The sequence below is a fragment of the Myodes glareolus genome, chromosome 3 (genome assembly GCF_982192425.1).
Source record: "Myodes glareolus chromosome 3, mMyoGla1.1, whole genome shotgun sequence".
NCBI classification, from domain to species: Eukaryota; Metazoa; Chordata; class Mammalia; order Rodentia; family Cricetidae; genus Myodes; species Myodes glareolus.
In genome coordinates, this window is record NC_142028.1 from 27,809,117 (window position 1) to 27,828,230 (window position 19,114).

Below are 19,114 nucleotides of genomic sequence, written 5' to 3' on the forward strand. Positions count from 1 at the left end.
GAGCTGGCTGGCTGCTCTTACAGAGGATGCAGGGTTGGTTCCCAGCACCCACTCAGCCTACAGCTCAGAATCATGTATAATTCTAGTCTCAAGGGATCAAGTGCCCTCTTCTGAGGGAACTACATGAACATGGTGCATAGGCAAAACACCCATACATGTTAAATAATAATAAAAATTGTAAAGAATACTATTTATTTCAAAATATTTTTAGTAAACTGGGAATGGTGGCATAGAACTGTGGTCTCAGCTCCTGGGCTGCTGAGGATGGGAACTTCTTGGCCTAAGAATTTGAGACCAGCCTGGACAATACAGTAAGAATTTGTTTCAAATGATTAGTGGTTGATCTTGGAGACATAAGTTCATACCATTCCTCCCTTAAGGAAAATTTAGTGATAAGAATGTGATGTGTTTAAAAAGCTTTTAATTTGTAAGCATACACACACACACACACACACACACACACACACACCCCAAAAACAAAAACAAAAACAAAAACAAAAAACAAACCAGGACTTTCTTCATATAATATGGTCAAGACAAAAAACAGAATAGTACTTTAATTATGTATGTATGTGCGGGTATGTGCGGGTGTCTGAAGAGGCTGAAGCCCTTGGGCTCCCGTGAAGCTGGAGTTAGAGGCAGTTGTGAGACATGGGTGATGGAGCTCAAACTCTGTTGTCTGTACGAACATTTCATACTCTTAACCAGGGACCCACCTCTCCAGCCCGACATTGTTAGCTTTAACCCTGAGCCTCAGGCAGGAGGACTGTAAATTTTAGGCCACTCTGGGCTACACATTCAAACTGTTGGAAACAAAACAACAGAATGTTGATGGGATTAGAGAAAAGCATTTTATTCCACACACCGCCTGTGGTTTTAATAAGGGATCATAGTGATTATCAACAATTGGTCAGACAATTTTTTCAGACGCTACACACTGGATTCTGGCCTAGTGAACCCTGGGTTCAGTCCTCCTCTCCAATTTCTTTCTTGATCCAGTCAACATAGTTGAGTAACTTGGTGTAGAAGCCGTATCCCTCACCACACCCAATACCCCAGGACACAATGCCTGTGGCAACCCAGATATTGCGGTTACGGTCCCTGATAGCAAACACACCTCCACTGTCTCCCTGGCAGGCATCTTGCCTTATAGTTGGGTCCCCAGAGCAGAACATGTTTTCAGAAAATACGTCATTGCTCTTTTTTGTCTGGAGCCACCTCTGGCATGCCTTACGATCAGCTACGGGCAGACGGACAAACATGAGTTCAGAAGCAATTTTGTCTTCTTTTATCCCAAAGCCACTGACATAACCCATGAGGCCTTTGTCATAGAAGGTCTCATTGTCAGGGAGACAGATAGGGAGGAGGTCGGGCCCCAGTGTGACCCTGTTTTCCAACTCCATCAGGGCAATGTCTCCTTCAAAATTGTTAGGCTCGTCTTGGCGGTAGTCAGGATGAATGATGACCCTACGGACTGGGTGGTGTCCCAATTTTTCGATCTCTTCCAGATCGATGTGACCCAGGAAAACATCTTTACTGGAGCTGTCTTGTTTGTTCCGATCCTTGGGGTAGATGGTGTGGGCTGCTGTGAGGATCCAGCGGTCCCCAAGCAGGGCCCCGCCCCCGCGCCCATGGATGTTGGTGAATGCCTGCCAGGGGAAGTTGCCGGGTTCGGCTTTCTGCCCTCCGATGATACGCTGCTTCTGTGTCACAGGATTGACAGGCTTCCCACACACTGCGGAGAGACAGGGAATGAGGACCAGTCAGCCCCAGGCCACACCCCTCTTCCTTCTTTGGTTCATTTCACCTCCTACTCTCTTGGCTGCTCTTGAGTCTTTTGAGTTTGAGAAGCATTAAGTAAACATAAAGGCAAAACCCTTGATCTTCCTGTTCCCATTGTCTATCTTATAGCCAGCCCATTCTTGACTAATGCCTCTTGTTCACATTTATTCCTTCCTGGAATTTCTTTGACTTTACTTTGATTCCTTGTCTGTGTGCCCACTAGACTGTCGGGACTAATTTAGATTTTCTGTGCCTCTCTCTTGGGACCACCTTCTTGCTCCTTTTTCCCTCCTCCTCACCAGATTTTCACTTTGAGCTAAGGCATTGCCTCACTTGACCTCTGCTGTGGGACAATGATCTTGTACCCTGTAAATATTTGTCAGTTGTATTGCTTTAATAAAATGCTGATTGGCCAGTAGCCAGGCAGGAGGTATAGGCAGGGTGACCAGGCAGGAAGTAGAGGCAGGGCAACGAGAACATGAGAATTCTGGGAGGAGGAAAGACTCAGCTTGCAGTTGTAATCCAGACGCAGAGGAAGGAAGATGAGAATGCCTCACCGATAAAAGGTACCAAGTCACAAGGCTAACACAGACAAGAATTATGGGTTAATGTAGGATGTAAGAGTTAATAAGAAGCCTGAGCTACTAGGCCAACCAGTTTATGATTAATATAGACCTCTGTGTGTTTCTTTGGGACTGAATGGCTGTTTGACCGAGCGGGACAGAAACTACTGTTAACAGACCTCCTTTCTCTATACCAGGCTTTTCCTAAGACCCCACGATACTGTGAACCACACCTGGGGTGACCCAGTATTTACCTGGCAGACACCGGGGCATCTTCTCCCCTTCCTCTTCATTCTTCCAAATGCCCTGTGCTGTGCAGGTATATATCCCTATAGATGAAAGGGGTCAGAATCAATGCTGGAGGTGACAGGCCAGAAAGGTCGGCAGCAGAGGCCATTGGACACTGAGAGTATTTTATAGGGAGTTGGAAAAAAGAGCCACCAAATCTATATGAACATACAAAAGTGTTAAGAGATTCCATACACATATTTTGTCTTATCATTGAGTGAAAAAATTCAGAATACCTAACTAAATGTATTTGAGGTGATGGCCATTTGTAACAGTAGACTCACACACTGGAAGGAAGCCATCCAAGGCTTACCAGTGATGTATCTGATAGCAGGATTAGAGATAATAATGCCATATCTTCCTGTATCTGTCTTTCCAGGTTTCATTGTTTAGTACAGGCTGGCCTTCAATTTGCTATGAAGCTCAAGCTGGCCTTGAACTCTCCATGCACCTGCCACAGTCACCAAGTCGCTGGCATTCCAGGAGTGCAGCACCACACCCAACAGTAGCTATATCTTCTGATTGCTGACACTCTGCCATGTTTGTTCCTGAGTATCTTATCTGTATTATTCCGTTTAGCATGGTGACACTTTCAAGTATGTATTACCATCATTTAAAAACGATCAAAGCCCTTCCTTCCTTCCTTCCTTCCTCCCTCACTCCTTCCTTCCTTTCTCCCTCCCTCCCTCCTTCCTTCATTCCTTCTTTCCTTCTAGTGTTGAAAGTGTAATGCAGGGACTCTCACATGGTAGGCAAGTGTGTTACCCCTGAGCAATATCCTTAGCCTTGGAATTTTTTCTTTTAAATGTAAAGAGAAATTTTGGTTAGGTATGGTGACATATACCTGTAATCCTAACTCTTGGGATATAAAAGCAGGAGAATTAGGTGTTTAAAATCATCCTTGGCTACACAGTGAATCTGAGGATGGGGGGAGAGGGGGGAGGAGAGAGAATATTAACAATAGGACAGGCTGGGTCTATAGCTCAGTGGTAAGAGTGCATGAGAGATGCCCTATGTTCAATCTCTGTGACTACAATAAACCAACCAACCAACCAACCCATAGACGAGTTTGAGAAGCATTATTAAGTAAATCTAAATGCAAAAATATCACAACACAACAGCCCGAGATGGGGAGAATGGAGAGGGCATTTCACTGTAAGGGTGATGGTGGTGATGATGATGGCTGTCATGGTGGTGTAGTGTTATTATTAATGGTAGAGTTGGTGACAATGACGTTATTGCTAATGGATGGATATGATGGAGACAATTTTGATGTGGTGACGATAATAGCGATGGCAGTGATGGTGATTTTGGCTTTGGTAATAGTGATGGTGGTGTTGGTGGTGGTAATGTAGTGGAGATCGTTGATGTTGGTAGCGATGGTGGTAACATCAGTGTGGGGTGATGTTGGTATTGCCTGTGCTATTGGTGGTGCCGGTGTTGGTATGATGGTGGCAGTTGTTGGTGGTAGAAGTTATGATGATGATGGTAATATTGGTGGTGTGTCAATGGTAACTATGGTGATGGTGTTACTGATGGATGATGGCATTGTTACTGGTAGTGGTAGTATTGGTAATGGTTGCGGTGGGGAAGGGGATCTGACGGCTTTTGAGAGCCAAGTCTTTTCCTTGACTTTGATCCACCAATCTGGATGCCCATTTCTGCAAACCTATTACACATTTTGACATTGTAATTTGGAATCCTCCAGCCAATACCTAGGACTCTATTGAAGAAATTTCAGATGTCCTCACAGCCACAAAGGACTGAGGGCTGTGGTGGGCATTAGCTCCTACCTCGCACGGACTCGCTACTGCCAGCTCTGGTCTTCATCTTGTAATATGGTTCATGGCAGTGATACTGGATACGGGCTTCATAGGTGTTCACACCTTTTGTGGTGATGTAGCTGAAGTCACCATTAGACAGGCTTCGCGGCTGCCCACAGTCCTTGACTTAGAGAGAACAGAGGGTTGTAAAGGAGTGGAGACTTTACAGAAGTTTTACGGAAACTTCAGCATGAGTGTGAACTGTCTCAGAGAGCCCCAGAGAAGTGTGGTCAGTAGGGTGGACACTTGCAATGCATGGAGGGAAATTCAGTCCTGGCAGAGCCCATCAGGCCTGAGATGAGGACTTAACTTTCTGAGGTGGACCGTGAACTTGAGAGACAAGCCAAGAGCCAAGATCCTACAGAGGAGAGTCTGGGTTCTTTCTCCCTCCCAGATCAAGTCTATTTTTTTCTTCCAAGACAAGGTTTCTCTGTAGTTTTGGAGCCTGTCCTGGAACTCACTCTGTAGGACAGGCTGGCCTCGAACTCACAGAGATCCGCCCACCTCTGTCTGTCTCTTGAATGCTGGGATTAAAGGCATGTGCCACCATCGCACGGCTCCAGCTCAATCAAGTCTCAAGACTAAAGGATGGCAGGTCCCTGGGGGCAAAGACGTCCAGCTTGTGACTTACTCTTGCATCTGGGCATGGCACGATGCCATGTGCCATCATCCTGGCAAACAGCTGTGAAGGAGAGCAGCACCTGGTTTCCCTGTTAGAGTGGAAATTAGAGCAGCCATCAGCACAGAGCTCCCCGCTTCCATGCTGCGCACGGGGTGAAGGGGATGTGCTGACTGATGTCCATCTCTTAGTCAACAGGGGCTGAGAGATGTGGCTCCTCCCTCCTCCCCAGCTAGTGCTCTCAGGCCAGGGCTGTAGATGGGATACCAAGTTCCAAGGCAGAAAGTCACAGCAAGGCTAACTGGTAGATTCAATAGTCTTCTTTTAAGACTCTTGCCTCTTTCCACTAGATCCATTCCCCTATCTCCCCAAATTCTAATAAAAATCAAACAAGTCAGGATTGTATTTTGTATTAAAACAAATGCTATTTTCTGGAATAGACCCCCAACTTCCCACTCTCTTGTCCTGAGATGCCTTCCCAGCCAAGGTCTGCATCACACTCTCTCCTAGGTTGCAGTTTTCTTAAAGCCAAGGACTTTCCCTAAAATACTAGTGCCACTGGGCCATTTTCCTAGGTGTTCAGTGTGATGATATGGCAGGTGAGTGGACAACTGGCACAATACCAAAAGGTGGCATTCCCTTGTTAATACTGGGAAATATGCGTGACAGGGCTGTGTTATACAGCCTAGGCTGCCTTGGAACTAGCTATGCAGCCTAGGCTGGCCTCAAATTCATGGTTTTCCTGTTCTAACCCCCCGGGAGTGCATGCCACAGGTCGCGGCCACTGCCGCCACCGCCACACCTGACTATGAATAGCTTATTAAGAGCAATAGTGGGTCTCAGGGCAAATGCTTGTAATCTTAGGACTTAGGAAATGGAGGCAGGAGGATAAAAAGTTTGAGTCTACCCTAGTCTGTATAGTGAGAATGACTGTCACCAACAACCAGTCAACTATCCCTGCTCCCTGTCTTCTGAACCATGTTTCTTCGTCAGTCTGCACAGCTGGAGACAGGGCAGTGGGGCTGTGGTGAGACCGCCAATGTGTGTCAAAGAGCCCCAGAGGGTTGGGTCTTGTTCCTGGTGTACAGCAGCTACTGTGTGGTGTTGAACCAGTTGGGACAACGCCACCCTGACTTTTCAGTTCTTATTCCTACAGCGAGTAACTAAGGTGGTCCAGGAGTGTTTAAACTTGGCTCACATTCAAACCCCACGAGTAGTTTTTAATAGTGGCCAGACTGTACTGCAGCCCTGATGGAATTAGATTCTCAAGCAGGGAACCCAGACATCAGTTTCTTAAAACCCCTCTGAGTGTTTCCAATATGTAGGCAATGTTGATTCCTTTTTCTTCTTTACTATACTGGGCATCGAACCTAGGGCCACCTGTCTGCTAGGCAAGCATCTACTACTGAGCCATCCTCAGCCCTCTCTTTTACTTTCGGCTTTGAGACTAGGTCTCATTGAGTCACCCAGCTTGGTCCTGAAACTTGCCCTGTAGCCGCGATGGACCTGGAACCCCAGTCCCTTTTCTGTGTACTCAGACCAGACACTTTCAGCTCCATCCTCAACGGCTCCAGTGGAGTCTACAGTATGGCAGATCAGACTATCTCAGTTCCCCCCTGGACACCGGGAGGCTCTCACCTGTCAGCCCCAGCCCCTTACCTCCACGAGCTGGTAGCCTTGTTTGCAGGTGACAATGAAGTAATCCCGGAACTGGTACTGAGGCTGCAGATCCTGGATGATGGTGAACTCATCGAGGGCCTTGGGTTGGGGGCACTTGATAACTGTGGGTGAGGCAGAGGACATGTTCCCGTCATAGCCGTTTGTCCTTCCTTCTCCCCCACTTTCCCTCATAATTGGCAGGCAAGGGGGATGCTTAGATATCTTATTTTAATTTTGGGGGACTGGAGATTGAACCCAAGGTCTCATGCATGCTAAGCACTGGTTTTACCAGCACACCACACTCCACCCTAAGCCTCTTACTCTCAGTGGTGTAGTGAAGCTTCCAGCCTTGGCTGTCCCCGGACTCATCAGTGAAGAACAGAAGATCGACAGCATTGCTCCTGGTGTCCAAGTCTGGAGGCCTTTGATTTCCACAGAACTCACCTAGGTTCCTCCCATTAGCATAGATCTGATGGGAAGGGGAAGGGGGTGGATGTTTTTTCCTCCAGAGGGTACATTTCTACATACGGCGTCTTGGGTATCAGCCTCACGGTCAACGGCGGTGGTAGAGGTGGAACCCACCTACCTGGTGTCAGTTTTCGGCTGAAGGTGTACAAGGGCCCCCGCCCACAGGACCCACTAGACCTCTGTGATGCTGGTCAGCCATGCGTGATCCTGTCCCACTCAGTCAGAGGACCCAGGAAGAAGCAGAGACTCCGGGGAGCCATGTGGATATGTGAAAGAGAGTGTAAGGTTGTACCTGGAGCTGGTCATAGGGGCAGTGCACTTGCTGGTGGTCATCGATTTCAAAAGGATCCAGGAACTTGAGGTGCAGGGTGAGGCCCCGCTCTACCCGGATGCTGTAGTTGCAGCGCAGATCGGGTGGGTAGGGCTGAGGGTATTCGAGGCTCGAGATATAGCCGGAGGGCTCTGTGTACAGCCCACTGCTGCACTCAGCTGTGAGAGCGGAACCAGACAGGTCAGTAGGGAGCTCAAGTTGGCTCTGCAAGCCTCCACTCAGTCCTTGCCACTTCCTCGCGCCCACTCTGCCTCACCCTGACAGGATCGTCCATCTTTCTGAAGTTCATAGCCTAGACGGCAGGAACAGAAGTAGCCTCCGACGTAGTTGTGACACAGGTGTTGGCACCGGGGCTGGTAGATCCCTTCCACTGTGTTGTACTGGGGTTCGCATTCATCACGGTCTGGAAGGGATTCCGGAAGGAAGGCTTAAGTTCCTACCCAGAGGTCAGATTCTGGGGTCAGATGCCCCACTGTTGTGCCATGACATGGGGTCCTCTTTCCAGAGACTTCTATGTGGTTCTTTCTCAAAGAGTCATGTACGAGAGACCAGGAGACAAAGTCCATTTCTGGTTTCTATATCTCCCTAATGCTTCCTGGGAACTGCTTGATGGCAGTAGAACCCAGATTGTCAATCTTTTCCTCTCTCTCTCTCTCTCTCTCTCTCTCTCTCTCTCTCTCTCTCTCTCTTTTTCTCTCTTTTAGTTTTTTTTTGAGACAGGGTTTCTCTGTATTACAGTCCTAGCTGTAATGGAACTAGCTCTTGTAGACCAGGCTGGCCTTGAACTCACAGAGATCTGCCTACCTCTGCCTCCCAAGTGCTGGGATTAAAGGCGCGCACCACCACTGACCGACTGTCAGACCTCATCTTGCTGAGAGAAGGCTCTGGCTTCTTTGGTTTCAGGGTTGTCCCCTTCCCACTCCTGTGGCTGAGACCAGAGAGAAGGGACCACTCACCCACAGCCTGATAGTAGGCCAGGAAGCCCTTGTAGAACATGATTGTTCCATTCTCTTCATTGGAGAAATCCGTGTGAAAGGTCAGGAGCATCTTGTTTTCCTCGGACATGAATTCCTTCTCTCCTGGGGGGTTGCCCAGGGGAGACTCCAGCTGCCCACAGAATCTCCCTAGAGTTTTCTTATCAGCAGAAATCTATTGCAGGAAGGACAAGAGAGGAGCCAGGTGGCAGGCCGGCAAAGGTCATCTCTGTTGCCCCGAATTGAATCATGATCTAATGTTACTGTCATATCTGGATGCTACGGACACCTTCAGGTGATGCTTCTTTGTCTATCCCACTCCTTCATTAGTTTTTATTTTTTTAGGTAGGCTCTTACTATGTAGCCTAGGCTGGCCTAGATATTTATTAATTCTCTCTCTCTCTCTCTCTCTCTCTCTCTCTCTCTCTCTCTCTCTCTGTGTGTGTGTGTGTGTGTGTATTGGGGACACGTTGGGAGGCATACACATGGAACACAGTGGACAACTTGCAGGCAGGTACCTTTACCCACCGAGCCATCTCGCCAGCCCTAGACTTGCAATTCTTCTGCCTTCCTGTCCTGACAGTTGACTCTTCACCTGCCATTCTGTGCCTGGTCATCTCTCCCCTGTTTGCCGCCCCCACCCCACGGCTCCAATCTCACTCATTCCCACCACTTCCTGCACCCCCCTTCCCCAGGAATCCTTGTCTCTAGGTGTTTTGATCATTCCTTCATTTCTCGAGCTTGGATTGGTCATCTTTGGTCTCTGTCATTGTCCTCCTCTTCCTCTTCCTCTCCACCCCGCCTCTTCTCACCTCCCTTTCCTTCCTTGGTGTTTTTGAGAAAGTGGCTTGCCTTGAACTTGCTATGTAGCCCAGGCTGATCCAAACATTCTAAGTCTCCCTAGTGCTGGGATCACAGAACGTGCTACCACGCCCAGGGGTTTGTTTTGTTTTCCATTTCATTGCCTAAAAACCACACTCAGCCCTGCTTCCGGCTCTACCCAACTGACATGATCGTGGGCTTGGTACCCAGCAGCCTTGGCCCTGGCCAGCTTTGTCTGGCTTCTTGACCACGTTTCCTCTCAGACTCTTCAGTCTCTCCAAAGCCACAGGTATCTTCCTCACTCACTTCACCAAACGCTGTCCCTCACCCCCAACACTGCAACCTTGTTGAGCCCTCTTTCTTGTGAGGAGTTTCGGTGTTATTCTCTGAGCCTCCAAGCTGCTGCTTGGGAATGACAGTGTGTGGTCATGCACAGGCCCTGCTTGAATCCTGCCTTTTATCTTTTCTGGACATAGAAAGATGAGGCCGAGAAAGAAAGCCTTTGAAGTGTACAGAGCAGAGGGGACCAAGATCCTTGTCCTCCCTGAAGACCATGTGCAAGCTGCCACCTGCTTCACTTCCTCATGCTCCTGATGAGGTAGGTAGCCAGACAGGGAAACTGAGTCATTGCGATTTCCTAAGGTCTTACAGCTAGCCACCTCCTGATTTCTACACATCGTGAATCTGGAAAACAAAACAAAAGCCCTCCTTCCCCCAACCCATGCTTCTCATCGAGGGCCTCAAAACCCATCAATACCCCGTCTATGCTACCAGGAACTCAGGGCCAGCATTTCTACAGATCAGCACAATGATGGGGTGCAGGTATATTGTCCAGGGTGTTTAGAGCAGACTTCCAGCTTCTCCAGTGGCCCAGCCTTTTCTCCCTTCCCTCCCATCCTGACTCCTACCTTGACATAGTCATACAGACAGCCTTCAGAAGGCTCCAAATCAAACTGCCAGAAGACAAGCTTCACCCTGTACCCCACAGGGACTGTGATCACAGTGGTTTCCTCAAAGTCACTGGGGTAAGGCTTGGGATAGAGAGGGGAGGTCACCTCTCCATAGAGCTTCTGAGGGATGTAGATGGAGCCCTCTGCGCTGCAGAATAGGGTCACCAGAAGGAGGGCGAAGAGTCGCCTGTTAAAGAGAGACAGGGGGCGGTATTTGTGGGGCTGGAAGGGTGCAGCAACTTTGTTGTTTGGGCTGTTGTGGGGCAAATATGGGATGATGCCCATCCTTCTCTCTGCCCATTCTAGACTACATAGAGGTGCTGGGAACTGGGCAGTGGCAGCCTCTGCAGCTGCTGCAGCGGTGTCTCTCCCAGGCCTGTGTCCAGTCCAGAGGTCACCATGCTCCCATCATGCCCCCTCCCAACTGCCTCCTCTGCCCTGCTCTTTCATCTCTTTTTCTTCCTGGAATAAGACTGGCTTGGGACCAGCTAACTGAGGGTGAAGACCGTTCGTGAAGGTGCTCAACGCTTCAGCAAAGGCGTTTGGGAGAAACCCTTCACAGAGTCTGAGAAACACACATAGGGGATTCCTCCTCATTCAGAGGGTTCCCTCCCCTCCCCTTACCCTGCTGTGAGCCCAGGGTCAAGAAAAGAGAGGCTGCTGCAGCTCATGTCGAAGAGTCTGGTCCTTGGGGGGAAGGCTGAGGAGTGTGTCCCTGTTTATGTGTGTGCAGTGGAGTCGGGAACTAAAGAAAGGAGAATGCCGGGTTCCTGTTCTTCTTCTCTTTTAAAAATAATGTGGGAGCATGCTTGCCTCTTATGCCAACTCCTCCCTCCTGCCTTGGTGCCCATCAGCCTTACTCACATGTCTCAAGGTCAGTTTGTTTTGGGTCCTCAGCTCTTCTGACAGTCTCCAGGCGCTGTAAGTTGAAAGAAGGAGTGGGCATGCAGAGGAGGGAAGGGGGAGGGAAGGACTGTGGCAGCGGAGGGGTGGGTGACCATTCCCGGAGGAATGTTGTAGGGAATGAACCATTTGCATAAACAAAAAAATTCTGACTTCCCAGTTTAGTTTTGGTTTTGAAATCCCTGTTGCTGGTGCCACCTGGTGGCCTACGTGGGGAAGGGTGGAGGAGATGGGATCTGAATTTTTAGGGAACATTTGGTTGGAGGTCCAGACTCCAGAGTTCTAAATCTGATGAGCAGTTTCTCAGAGGCTTCCCTGGAGGCTGCTAGCTGAGCTTTATCGGAGATTCCTCGTCAGAGGCATCACTGACCATGGAGGCTATGCTTTCCCACTGATCCATCCCATCCTTGCCGCTGTGGTGCTGGGATGGCTAGCTCACAGAGGAGGATGGGTTTAGCTGCTGTGGGACCCTGGCCTGCATTGCTCATAAATGATATTTAGCCCCAGAATGGGGGGTGTTTCCTATGTCTAGGCTCTGAATCCCCCATGCAGCCCTCATCACAGAACTTGGGCTTGCCAATGAACTTAGGGCTTATTAAAGACAGGGCAACGACAGAGGGGAGAGACATTTTTTTTCCTGGGCATCTGGTCAATTTGAGTCCCCAGGGATACAATTGCTCAGCACTCAAGCAAAGGGCGCGGCTGCATTTGGAGAAGGGAAATCAGGTTCCCGAGACAGCTGTACTGTCCGTGAGGACATAGTGTCCTCTTTAAAAAGTTTGCTCCTGTGCCCACAACACCAAATACCTTGTGTCACTTTGTTCTGTGGAGGCTTGGACTCTGAGGAGGCCTCCCAGTTCCTGTAACATTGGAGGTGACAGTGATGTCACCTTCCACCCCTTTACCCCAACCCCCTCCCCTACTAGTTTGTTTATGGGATTATTTATATAAGGGATCAGATGGTGGATTTCAAGGACTCACAAAGATGGAGCCGGTCTCCCGTTGGATGGTGACCCGTTGTCTTGGAACGTAGCTGGAGAGCAGACACACACGAGACCCAGGAACTACAAGGGTTTGTAATGTTTTCCCAGCAGACTTGCGTGTTAATGCAGTGGTACAGCTGGTGTGTGATTTTAGCACAGTAAGAGTTGTGTCTTGTCAGCAAAATGATGAGGAATAAGGAAGTGGACTAGCTCAGAAGGAAGAGGGAATCTTGTCTAGGGAACTGCATGTTGAGATTCTAAGAGCTGTGTGTGTGTGTGTGTGTGTGTGTGTGTGTGTGTGTGTGTGCACGTGTTACATGTGTATAATGGAGGAAGAGGCAACAGGTAGAGAAGAGGTGGGCCAATACAGCAAACCAGCTGAAGCGGTCTCATCCGAATTCTGTCATGATGCATGTGACTTGACCAAAAATTGCTAAATCTGGGCTTGACCAAAGATTGCTAAATCTGGACCTTACCACCTCAGGTCCAACCCACTTCAACTCTGTTCAAACATTCAAATGAAATCGAAATCTATACCTACATCTAGAGATAAAAATAGTCACATACATCTAGACAAATATATGTAAGTATTTTTGCTTTGTTAATATACAATTTTTATAAAAACTTCAATAAGAATGATATATGCTTATTATTTAAAAGTTACCAGTAGAAAACAAGAAAAAATTAGTCAAAACCACTCCACCTAAAGCAACTTTTGTTTAGTAGTTTTTAGAATACTTTTAGTTTAAACCTATTTATTTTTAAAGATTTCATTTATTTGTAGTTTCCATGTATGAGTGTTTTGGCCTGCATCTATGTTTGTATGCATGTGCACACAGTGCCTATGAAGGCTGGAAGAGGGTGCAGGATACCCCAGAACCAGAGTCACAGACATTTCTGAGATTCCTTTTTTTTTGTGGTTTGGTTCTGAACCTGAGCCCTCTGGAAGAGCAGTCAGTGCTCTTAACCTCTGAGCCACCTCTCCAACCCCTAGACTGTTTTTAATGGTAGTCTGAACTGTGCATAGGGTTTAAAAAGTAGAATCAACCATATTTAGATACCACCACCTTTATTTATTTATTTGCTTGTTTTCCAGACAGGGTTTCTCTGTGTAGCCCTGGGTGTTCTGGAACTCACTCTGTAGATCAGGTTAACACTGACCAGCTATTTTTTTTTTTTTAACTTAGAGATGAGATCAAGGCTGGCCTTGAACTTATGATCTTTCCTCCTCAGGCTCCCGAGTGTCTGGGATTCTAGGTGCGTATCACTTGCTCAGTTTGGATCCTGCTATTTTTCATCACGTTGACCATAGAGCATCTTCACTCTCAGCCCTAGCTAACACACTTCCTTTCTTCTCTTTTAGACCACCCAGTCTCTATTCTTGCCGAACTCTTGCATTTTATTTTTGTCTTTCACTGCAAGTCACCCCAAATTGTTCCTACAAATTAAAGAGTTCATCTTCTCAGGCTGGCAGTGCCCTTGGTGATGGGGGCCATCAGGAACGTGTGTGAACTGATGGTTCTACCTTCGCCGAAGCAGGTCTTCCCCAGGGACGGGGCCTGTAAAGCTGGGGGGATCAGAAGGGGGCATGGATGATGAGGTAGGTCTCGAGGGCAGCAGAGTCGTATTCCTGAGAGCATGCTGGGAGGGGCGCAGCAGAGAGCATGCTGGGAGGGATGCAGCCTCAACCAAGAACCAGCTGTCACACTTCCGCAAGCCACCGTGTCTTTCTGAGCTTCACTTTCTTCATTGTGAGATACAGACAATGGCTAACGCACCCTTTGCCAGTACGGTGCCAGGATTAGGTGAGATAATGGGTTATGGCCTTGGCACACAGTGGATAGAGGGTGAAAAAGGAGGTATCACTATCATGTGTGTAATTGTGGTAGGTGGTGAAGCCAACGGCGTCACATGTTTGATGGTCCACATAAGGATCTCTGGAATATTTCAGAGACACAGTGCAATTAAAACCCATTCATCCCCACTCTGTCTGGACAGAGTCAGAGAGGATGGCTGTTCCACAAGTAAACGCAGGAGAAACTGTCAATAGATGAGGAAGGGGATTCGAAAAGACAAACGCGGTGATGCTGCCAGGTTTATCTGTGCATGCTCGTAATCCCAGTGTTTGGGTGGCTGAAGCGGGGTCACTGTCATGAGTTTGAGGCCAGCCTGGGGTACAGAGTCAAATCCTGCCTTGAACAAACAAAACGACGTTCTAAGCAAACGTTGCTCAGATGTATGTGCAGGCTTCCCTGGTACAAAGCCCTGGAAACCAGAAGGTGAGAAGGGGCAGTGGGTGGTGCTGCTGCTGATTTGGGATGGTGTAGGTGCAGGGGAGGAGGCTTCCTCTTGGGCAGTGGTTTGATGAATCAGTGACTTAAATAGGGTTCCCTGACCCCAAGTGGATCCTTGGACTTCCACAGTGCTGGTCCACTGCTCAGGTCCCCTGGGGTCAATCTTTACCTTCCATTACCGTCTTGATCCAGTCCACATAGTTGAGTACTTTGGTGTAGAAGCCGTACCCCTTACCACACCCGATGCCCCAGGATACAATGCCTGTGGCCACCCAGTGAAGAGTACGATTGTCCCACACCACGAAGACGCTGCCACTGTCCCCTTGGCAGACACTATTCATCTGACTCTCATCCCCCACACAGAACATGTTCTCAGAAAACACCTCAATCCGCTGCCTCTGGCGGAGCCAGGCTTGACAGGCCTCCCTGGGAGCTACAGGCAGCTTTGAGTATTTCAGCTTTGTCGTTAACCAGCCCATCTCCACACCAAACCCACTGACATAGCCCCACAGGCCGCTGTGGTAGAGGGTCTCATTGTCGGGCAGACAGACTGGGAGGAGGTTGGGGCCCAGGGGGACACTGTGCTGAAGCTCAAGGAGGGCGATGTCCCCGTTGAAGTTGTGGGACTCATGCTGGTGGTAGTCTGGGTGAACCACGACCCTCCGGACAGGATGGTTCCCCAGTTTCAGCAGCTCGCCTACGTCCGTGTGACCGAGAAACACTTCCACACTCTGGTTCTTTCTGAGATAGACGCTGTCCTTGGGGTAGATGGTATGGGCAGCAGTCAGGATCCATCTGTCACCCAGCAGGGCTCCGCCCCCACGACCGTAGATACTGGTGAAGGCTTGCCAAGGGAAGTTGCCCAGCTTAGCTGGGGAAGAACCAAAAGTCTTCGGGTTCTGAACAATGGGGATGACTGGTCTTCCACAGACTGCCAGAAAGAAGAGGGAAGGAGAGCAATAAAGAACTGCAGTATATTAGAGACCTGTGAGGTGCTATGGTAGGTGGGAGGAGGCTCCCAGGTGTGAAGAGACTCCAGGTGCGAGGAGGCTCCCAGGTGTGAGGAGGCTCCAGGTGCGAGGAGGCTCCCAGGTGTGAGGAGGCTCCAGGTGCGAGGAGGCTCCCAGGTGTGAGGAGGCTCCCAGATGTGACTCCTGGGAGGGCTAGGACCTTCCAAGTGTGTACATCACAAGCGCTGGTGTGAGCAGTGAATTAATTTTACATCATGGAGCACAAATCCTGCATGGAACAGGACAGTAGGCCTTCCCTCCCACCGCAGACATCATTGAGCCATTCCTTAGCTCTGACGGGGCTATCTCTGGTTCGAAGTTTATCGTCAGTGCTTTTTGTTGATTTTCTGTGCCACTCCCTGACTCCTAACATCTCCCACACCACCCATCTCTCAACCCAGGCTGCCCTTTGTACGTTCTGTGGATCACATTTAGTTAGGGGGCAGTACTTTCGTTTGAAAATATGGATTTTACCCAGGCATGTTGGTACAGGCTTTAATACCAGAATTTGGGAAAAAAGCAGAAAAATGAGAAGTTCAAGGACATCTTTGGCTACAGATTCTAGGGAGTTTGAGGTTATTCTGGTATATAGAGAGTTTCAAAAGGAAACAAAAACAAAGAAACTCAAAACCACCACCATGACCACCACCACCAAAAAAAAAAAAAAAAAAACAAAACAAAACACAAAAAGAATGAAGTGCTGTTATAATGTGGATAACCTTGACAGCGTTGTGCTAAGGTGAGAACCAGCCATAAAACGACTCAAAGCATGATTCCATTTGTATGCAATGTCCAGAATGGACAAATCCATAGAGGTAGAAAGTAGACTAGTGGTTGACAGGGTGTGTGTGTGTGTGTGTGTGTGTGTGTGTGTGCGTGTGTGTGCGTGCATGTGTGTGCATATGTATGCGGAGGCCAGAAGTCAGTCTTGGCTGTCTTTCCTCAAATGTCCTTTATCTGATTTTTGAGACAGGTGCTTTAGGTTGGCTGGGACTCCAGTGCTTGGATTGCAAGTGTATTAATTTATTTGCACTCACACACACAATAGTCTGGCCCCTGGCATCTCTCTCTCTCTCTCTCTCTCTCTCTCTCTCTCTCTCTCTCTCTCTGTGTGTGTGTGTGTGTTTTGCCGGGGATTGGCCTTATGTATAGACCACCTCTTAGGCAGGTGGTCTTCCACAGAGCTACCCCCTGCGACCTCTCTGAGACGTATCTTGACCTTTGGAGAATGAGGGATGAGCTCCTTGCCTCTTCTTTTCTGGACCCTCTTTACATCCCCATGAGCCTTCTGCCTTCACCTCTATTCTCTATTCCAGAACTTTCCTTTCACCCCATGTCCCAGCCCTCCCAGTAACAGCAGAGGCCACTGGCATCTGGTCACCGCAGCAGCACCAGGTGGGCAGTTACTCACCTGGCTCACATCGAGGCCTCTTCTCCCCATCCTGTCTGTCCTTCCAAGTCCCCAAGGATGGGCAGCTGAATGTCCCTGTGGAGCAGAATGAGGGACAACAAAGAAGTTAGCCCAGCACTGGGGGTATCCAGTTAATAGGATAGGTACTCAGAGGCCTCATGCCTTTTTATAGGAACAAGGCAGATGGGAATTATCTCCTCAACAGGTGGGGACTCACCAGCCTGTTTGGCCTCATAATAGGGATCTTGGCAGCAATTCTTGATCCTGGGAGGGTCAGCTCCAGGTGTGGTGACAGTCTCAGAGTCCCCATTGGGCTGGGTCACAGCTGTAGGGAAACAGCAATTCTTAGGGACTCATGAAGACTTGCAAACTGGCAACATGGGAGATGCTTCTGTGTTGTCTGGTAATTACACAGTTCAGCTGTGTCTGCATGGTCAGTGAACAACTCAGCCGTGTCTGTATGGTCAGTGCACAAGGCTCAACAAAATCCATGCTGATTTTCAGAGATAAGGTTTTTAATACTCCAATAACTTGAAAGCTGCTGTGAGAAGTGGGTTGTTGCAGAATATTTGTTTAACTATGCAAAAATGTACTGCATTTGTTTATGTTGTCACATAGTTGTTTAATTATGTAAAGATGTGTTGCTGTTTTACTTTGCCTGCCTAAGGTACCTGACTGGTCAAATAAAAAGCTGAATGGCCAATAATGAGGGAGGAGGTCTAGGAGGAACTTTCTGGCAAGGGGAGTAAGTAGGAGGAGGAATTTAAGTTCAGGGAAGAAAGAAAAAGAGATGCCAGGGGCCAGACAGACCGACACAGAGGAAGCAGGAAAGTAGGACATACAGAATGAAGGAAAGATAAAAAGCCCTGAGGCGAAGCATAGATGAACAGAAACAGGTTGAATTAAGAGCTAGTAGGACAAGCTGAAGCTAAGACCAAGTTTTCATATTAATAATAAGTCTCCATGTCTTTATTTGGGAGCTGGTTGGTGGCCCAAAGAAAATTCCAACTACAGCAAGTTTGAACTGGTCTTTCCAAACACAGCTGGTAGATGTATTAATTAGCAAAACTTCTTTAGAAGGATGCTAAACCACTTCAAAATTTAAAAATGCAAATGTGTTGTATCCTAGCACATAAACTTTGAATCCTTTGCCATAAAGAAATCCTCACACCTGTGTTCAAAGATGTGTGTGTAAGGATATGCACAGCCACATTGTTGGTGGCAAGAAAGCATCCATGGGAGACTCACTAAATAGTGTTACAGCAATCAAGGGAATATTGTGTGTTATTAAAAATATAGAGTCAATGATCACCATGTCATGAGACATGGCCTTTAAGACATACTGAATTGGGGGCTGGAGAGATGGCTCAGCAGTAAAGATCATTTGCTGTTCTTCCAGAGGACCCTGGTTCAGTTCCCAGTATTCACGTGGCAGCTTACGACTCTAGTTGTAGGTAATATTTCGCCCTCTTCTGGCCTCTGCAGGTACTAGGCACACACATGGTGCACAGACATACATGCAAGCAAAACAAATAAGTCTTAAAAAAGGCATACTGAGCTTAAAAGGTTGCAACCTTAGCCGGGCGATGGTGGCACACGCCTATAATCCCAGCACTTGGGAGACAGAGGCAGGTGGAGCTCTGTGAGTTCAAGGACAGCCTGGTCTACAAGCGCTAGTTCCAGGACAGGTTCCATAGCTACAGAGTAAATCCTGTCTTGAAAAGCCAAATATATATATTTATATTTATATATCTTCAAGGATGTGAGATGTCTTTAGAAAAATATCTACTAGATGGAAAACTGGGCTGTTTCTGGAAAGTGTGGTCAGGGATAAAGGCCAGAGATCAGAGGAAGTTTTACTTTTCACACCTTAATTGAAAAAATATTTATTATGTGTAAATATTATCTTTCAAAAAAGTGAGTCATGTTTGAAGATCTAGAACTTCACAAACTAACCTGACTTTCTGATTTCTTTGATCTGCACACAGGGCCTGTAAACTTTCTTGGAATTAATGGCTGGGGTCAAGCAACTGACTGCTAACTGGGCTGCTCACTAGCAAGGTCAGCGCAGGGACAAGGACAGAGTCAGTTCAGGAGTTTCCAGTCCCTGAGCCTCGCCTGTCGCTCATGCTTCAAGGCTCCAGGAACCAGGGATGGGCTCACAAAGTTTCTCTCCCTACACTCCAGAAGGGACCCTCACCTACGGCTTGGTAGAGAGCCAGGAAGCCTTTGTG

General features: G+C 48.1%; 2 protein-coding genes and 1 long non-coding RNA gene across 6 annotated transcripts in view; 1 reads left to right on the forward strand and 2 right to left on the reverse strand.

The window, feature by feature from the left end:
* Positions 1-828: 828 nt before the first annotated feature.
* On the reverse strand, positions 829-12,322 carry C1r (complement C1r). 4 transcript variants are annotated; one of them, XM_087904258.1, is made up of 12 exons: positions 12,164-12,322; positions 11,144-11,198; positions 10,238-10,466; positions 8,490-8,682; positions 7,790-7,936; positions 7,495-7,691; positions 7,056-7,203; positions 6,735-6,856; positions 5,088-5,166; positions 4,427-4,582; positions 2,600-2,674; positions 829-1,735 (listed from the first exon to the last, which is right to left on the reverse strand). In XM_087904258.1, coding segments are annotated over exons 2-12 (2,118 nt in total). In that variant the 5' UTR covers positions 11,146-11,198; positions 12,164-12,322; the 3' UTR covers positions 829-965. The 4 variants fall into 4 exon arrangements, with proteins under 4 accessions (XP_087760384.1, XP_087760383.1, XP_087760382.1 ...); XM_087904257.1 differs by lacking the exon at positions 12,164-12,322 and having other exon boundaries at positions 11,144-11,302; XM_087904256.1 differs by lacking the exons at positions 11,144-11,198; positions 12,164-12,322 and adding an exon at positions 10,904-11,053.
* Positions 9,417-19,114, forward strand: part of LOC148122617 (uncharacterized) — a 10,328-nt gene continuing 630 nt past the window's right edge. The window contains exons 1-2 of the long non-coding RNA XR_015737456.1: positions 9,417-9,618; positions 9,806-9,927. This is a non-coding gene — a long non-coding RNA (uncharacterized LOC148122617). The remainder of the gene's footprint in view (positions 9,619-9,805; positions 9,928-19,114) is intronic.
* Positions 13,218-19,114, reverse strand: part of C1rl (complement C1r subcomponent like) — a 20,771-nt gene continuing 14,874 nt past the window's right edge. The window contains 4 exon segments of the mRNA XM_087904259.1: positions 13,218-15,390; positions 16,881-16,955; positions 17,098-17,205; positions 19,081-19,114. The exon segment at positions 19,081-19,114 is cut by the window's right edge and continues 156 nt beyond it. Coding sequence (XP_087760385.1) covers positions 14,618-15,390; positions 16,881-16,955; positions 17,098-17,205; positions 19,081-19,114 — 990 coding nt within the window. The 3' untranslated portion in view covers positions 13,218-14,617.